This window comes from Pongo abelii, chromosome 17 (genome assembly GCF_028885655.2).
Source record: "Pongo abelii isolate AG06213 chromosome 17, NHGRI_mPonAbe1-v2.0_pri, whole genome shotgun sequence".
Taxonomy (NCBI): domain Eukaryota; kingdom Metazoa; phylum Chordata; class Mammalia; order Primates; family Hominidae; genus Pongo; species Pongo abelii.
In genome coordinates this window covers 56,425,539-56,431,538 of record NC_072002.2, presented here as the reverse complement: position 1 = coordinate 56,431,538, position 6,000 = coordinate 56,425,539, and the positions used below count along the sequence as shown (strand labels likewise).

The window sequence follows — 6,000 nt, the reverse complement described above, 5'->3', positions numbered from 1 at the left end:
TTAGAAACTACATATTTCTTAAAATGTTACAGCAAATGAAAATAATACTGCATTTTGGAATATGGGTTATCTACCCTCAGGGTAGACAAAAGTAAAAAACTACTGTTGAAATGCAATGTACCAGCCCATAGCACTGAACAAAATGAACTTTCACTTACCAGTATTTACATTGTACCTATTCTTAATATAAACCACTCATTATTTAGAAAAGTGCTTTTTGTTAGGTTTTTTAGCTACATAGCCAGTTAAAAATTATTTTTTCCCACTATAGACAAGAAAGGGAAAATGAGGTTAGCATATAACAACAGATACCTGGTTGGGTTGGATGACCAGAGTAACAGAGCCTCAAATGTATCTTCTGTTCTTATGCCTTCTTAGCCCTGGCCCCTGTTCCCTGACACTGGCCTATGGAATCTCTGGACTACAGGAAAACTTAACATCTAATCTACTGGTTAAATCTAGCAGGCATCGGAATCCCCTGGAAAAACTCACAAGGCCCACCTGCAGATTAATTTGGCTGCTCAGGAGTGGGGATTGGGAATGTGCACATTTAATAGAGTTCCCAGGAGATTTTGACATGTCCATTCCCACCCTAGTTCTTACAGTGGAGTCTGGTTCCTGTGGTCTACAGCCAGTTATCGGATGCAGGGGTCCCACCTCAGCTTCTCTAAGTGGTCACCCAGGTGGGATGCTCACTATCTTCTGAGGCTTATTCTGTTTTTCCTTTTTTTTTTTTTTGGTTTGTTTTTAGCTACTCTATACTATACTCAGATTTCTTTCATTTTTACGTAATGTTCTTTTTCTGTTCCTGGATCCCATCCTGGATCAGGTGGTATGCATTCTTATAAGTGAAATATTAATATATCAAAATTACTCATTTTGGCAAATCAGTATATTTTCTGTATATAATTATAGAAAGTCCACATTGTTCTTCAAATTTACTTGTAAAAAATTATTTTCCATTTGGCACTAAGGTTTATTCTCAAGATGTTCAATCTATATCAGTTTTTATTTGAAGTTGTGTGATCTATCTAAAATAAACATTAGTAATTACTTACAAAATGCTCCTTAGAATCTCAATCTGGTTGTTTTAAATCGCAATGTTATATTTATGTGCAAAAATATACTTAAGGTATATTACGGTTGTAGGTTAACAATTGCATTGGCAAGATTCATTTTACCTGTATGTCTTTACTGAATGATCTATTTTCCAACCCAAGGCAAGTATGAATATGTGGCATGATGACACAACACCTTTCCTAGAAACGTGTTAACTGACTACTGAGTGCGCCTTTGGTAATCCCGTTAAAAGCAATGGAAAAATAAAACATGACCAAAAATAAGAAAAAGAATAAGCCTTGTCTTCTGGGGATTAAAGCTGAATGGACCACATACCCACAAATGCACACATTAGAGGTCAGTACACTATCACTACCATTATCTCAGTGAAAAATGAAAGCTGGAAGAATTTCATAGTCAAGACTGTAATCACTGGGGTCTAACTCGACTTCGAATTCCAACTCTGCTCTCACCAGCAGCTTATCCTTGGGCAGATGATTCAATTGCTTTAAACTTCAGTTATTTCAACTAAAAAATGAGGAGACAATTCTATCTCATAGAATAATGAGATAAGGCATATGAAGCAATTAGTATAGTCCTGACATGTAATACTGAGCCCCTACATCATGTTGACTGCTATTATAACAATATATACCCAGCTGAAAACTCGATAATACAAATGAGCTCGGGAACATCTAAAACTAGTATATGGAGAATGATTTTTGCTAACCCCAGCAAAAAGCAAGGCTGTATCACCCTTTATTTGGGAATGTTAACCATACTTTTCTTCTTTTTTTCCTACAGCCCCACTCTCAATAACTGCCATCTACATTCTCTCTTCCCCTCTCAGAAATCTCACTCTGAATAACTTAATGACCATAGTACTCACACTTTTTTATTTAAAGTGATGTGTCCTCACAAATACATTTCTCAAACTCAAAACATCGTGCTTGAAATATTACTGAACTTGTCACCAAAGAAGTCGCATGGCAATGATAATAAAGAAACATGCAGACTACAATCTGAGGATCGAGCTCTAAAGAGTAAAACAATGGAATTTGGAAAAAATAGGGGTAAAGAATTGCTTTGAGCAATAAAAACTGAGATTGATAAGCCACTTTTCTTTTTGATATAGGCTTGTCACTCACAGCCAAAATCTCTCAGCAAAACCACAGCTACTGTTTACCCTCCTGAGAGATGCTCCTTCCTCACCCAACACGCGTCACCCATCCTGGAAAGGTTTATCCTCTTTACAATTCTTGTTAAGGTGGCACTGAATACAAAGTTACCCATGATCAACTTCCTTACTAGTTGTCAGTGTCTGCCCTTATAGAATTTCATGTTTGTGTCAAAATTATTTATTGAGTTCCTTATAAACATGCTATCTATGCAGAGTGCTGTGTTTATAAAGACGAGTAAGATGATATACTTTTGTCTTCCAGTTAGCAGAGTTAAGTTGATGCTATTGAGACCATATGCCCCCCAAAGCTGAAGATACTTTCTTAGCCCATTAAAGAAAAAGTATGCCAAATCCTGAAATAGGAGATGCAAGTGTAGGAGTTCACAAGGAAGAAAGGTCAGTTTCAACAAGGGTAATTCAGAGAAAAGTTTTGGAGGAAGTTTCAATAGAAATAGAACTACAAGAATGAGCATACAGAGGGCTAAAAATGCCTGACCACCAACAAAAAAGACATAAACATGCGAGGAAAAAAAGAAAGGTAGACGATGGAGCCTGCCCATTTAGTTTATATATAAGCTCTCTTAAGATGATGTACAAAGGTATTTTCATTTTTACCATTTTTCTAATTAGCAGGTATGTTTTATACAAATCACATTCCATATGCCTCTAGAATGTCTCTTAATTACATGCTTGCCCTCTCGCTGGTAACCCCACTCTAAAGAGGCAAGCCCAGGGCTAAGAATTAGAGACAAATACACGTTATCATTAACGGCATTCTCTGAAACTGTGCCACAATTTTACCTTCATCTTCTCTGTCACTTGATTTCTAATATTTATTCAGCACCAAAACAATTCTTTTTCTTCCAAGACCAAGTCATATGACTATGTAACATATTAAGTTGCAAAAGATTATTACCATATTGTTCATATCATTTGTATATTTGTATTTGTTCTTTTTCCCCAAAGTTCCAGCAAAAAAGCTAGAGGGATTAGTTCTAGTCTTAAAAGACAAAAAATTATTTTGCTTAATTCAGAAAGAATATATTACATTAACAGGTCTAGGTGAGCTATTTCAAAAAGGTTTTTGTTCCTCAATTCCTTTATACCATCAAAAAGCTTTTGAAATCTAAATGTGCATCAAAAAATTTATTGCAGAAAGACAATTTACATTGTCTTACATGAATATGTAAAAATATCTTATGCTTAATACTAAAATTGGTGGTCATATGACCTTTTGGCCAGTTATCTAAATAGCCACATTTTCATATTCTACTTTACATACTTACAAGCTAGAAGAACTATTAACTGTAGTTTACAAAAAAATCAATTATTTATAAGAGAAAATGAATATCTTCTAAAAATATAAGCAATTCTTGAACTGCAGAAGAATGAGCCATAACGTGTAAAACTTGAAGAAAAATTTTAAGTAGAACTTTAAACATGTAAATTAGGCAAAAACAAACAACACACAAAAGTGAGTGGAAGAAGAGGGAGGAAAGAAGGAACAAACAAAAACTTGTAAACTGTGACAATCTAAATTCAGGTTACTGCTGTCCTGATATGAAGATATAAGAGAAAAAAATAACATTTTAAACTCAAAAACTAAAATGTTTTACTATTTCAACATATTACTTCCTCCAGAACTCTCCTAACACGTACATAAATAAGAATGTTTCTCATTTCTTAATTAACAATGTACACATTTGAAAAAATATATACAATATTTCGAAACAAACCCTTCAAGACTATATTTAAGCAATGACATCCAAGGAAGCAGAACTCAGGTACCATGTAATATTTGGAAAATATGGTAACTTGAAGATTAAGTTTTCTCTTCCTTGCTGGTTACTCTGAAGTCTCCAATGTACACACGTTGTTCCTAACGTGGTTTTCTTATTGAGCCAAGCATCTTGATGGGTCAATTCCAGTTTCATTTTCTCCAGTACTACAAAAATTAAAAAGAAATAAACAGAAAATAATTTACTTAATTATTCACAAAGATAAACAATAGTCTATAGTTTTAAAAAAGACTACTAATAAAATAAAAAGTGCATAAATTAGTTTGCTAAATGCTACCAAGAGGATTGCAATTAACTATATTGTATAGGATTCCTGAGGCTTCACTTAAAAATCAGTTTATATGAGAAAATAATTCAAGGAGAGGGTGTCTGCTGACTGTAAGCTCAAGATGAATGCAATTAACATGAGACAAGCAAAAATCATCTCATCCAGCACTAGCAAGGCAAAAATTCCACTGAATTCTAAAGTGATTTAGATAAGTAGTATTTTGAGCAGTGTGCTTGGTTCTTGGTGCCACATTTTGAGAGGCTGTGAAAACCTGTAGCTTATTCCAGAGAGTGCAACTACCTCATTCCAGAAATGGTCTGGAAATCAAATCAAAGGAAGCGGTCGAGAGACCTAGTGAAGAGCTGTTTTGGGTCCAACACGATTAACAGTGTTCAATACTGAGATATCCCCAGTAGGAATAAAATCAACGAAGATTTCTTTGTTTGGCTGAATATACACTGAGTCATCCGTAACTCGTGCCCTTTTTGTTTGATACAAATATACTGGCATTCTCTTGGAGGAATTATGAATGCTGTTTACATGTAATAAAATTCTGTTTCTAAGACCTTCACTTCATTATTACTCAGAGAAAAAGTGAAGGCAAAAAACCTTGCTGACAAGTGTGTCTCTGTGTGTGTGCACATGCATGTGTACATGTACAAATGTGAAAAATGCCAAGATGTTGATGGCTTTTGATCTGACACATTTTAAAGTGTCACTCTAGAAAAAAATTGGCAAGATTTATTTTTCATGTGAATAAAAATAATGTAATTTAGAATTTAAGAAGCAATTTAAATATTTTTACTAAAGGCAATTATCAGAAAAAATTAACTTCCTAAAGAAATGGTACTTGGCACTCATATAAAACCACATAGGCTTATTTGGTGCCTACTATGTGCCAGGAAGTGTCTCAGATTCTGTGGGAGATCTCAAGACAAAATGCCCGAGGTCCAAATTAATATAGACAGAATCATACACACACACACACACACACAGACACACACACACACACACACACACACTCTCTCTCTCTCAAAAGTTGGGGAAATAGGAGGGAACTCATTCCATGCAAAGAGAAGAAGTGTATTGCCTTGAGGTAGCGGGGGTGAATCAACAGAGCTACAAAGAAGGTTCTTTTTGAAGGCTTTTGAAGATGATAAGGGTTGAAAGTGCAGGTAAAAGCCAAACTGCAAAGGGTCTACACTAACATACGAGGGAGTCTAAATAACTTGGAAGTAATTTGGAAGCAATGAAAAACTGCATATGTACACGTGTATGCTTCTATGTATGACAAAAATGTTGCTATGGAACCAAAGGTCTCTAATATACCAGCATACCTTGTTTTATTGTGTTTAGCTTTACTGCACCTCACAGATACTGTTGTGCTTTTGTTTTTTTTTTTTTTAACAAATCGAAAGCCTGTGGCAACTCTGCTTGCACAAGTCTATCAGAGCCATTTTTTCCAACAGCTTGTGTTCACTTTGTGTCTCTGTGTCATAGTTTGGTAATTCTCATAATATTTCAAAATTTTTCATTACTATTCCACCTGCTACGGTGGAATAGTAATGATCAGCAATCTTCGTTATCACTCTTGTAAATGTTTTGGGGCACCACGAACCACGTCTGCATAAGATGGCAAACTTAATTGATAAATATTACGTGTGTTCTGACTACTCCACCAACTGGCCATTCCC

The 6,000-nt window shown here is 35.1% G+C and overlaps 1 protein-coding gene across 3 annotated transcripts in view; it reads right to left on the bottom strand.

Moving 5' to 3' along the window:
* Positions 1 to 1,932: 1,932 nt before the first annotated feature.
* Positions 1,933 to 6,000, bottom strand: part of PIK3C3 (phosphatidylinositol 3-kinase catalytic subunit type 3) — a 127,849-nt gene continuing 123,781 nt past the window's right edge. For all 3 annotated transcript variants that reach the window (XM_002828181.5, XM_002828182.5, XM_054537827.2), the window contains one exon: positions 1,933 to 4,184. In XM_002828181.5, the coding sequence (XP_002828227.1) occupies positions 4,170 to 4,184 (15 nt within the window). In that variant the 3' untranslated portion in view covers positions 1,933 to 4,169. The remainder of the gene's footprint in view (positions 4,185 to 6,000) is intronic.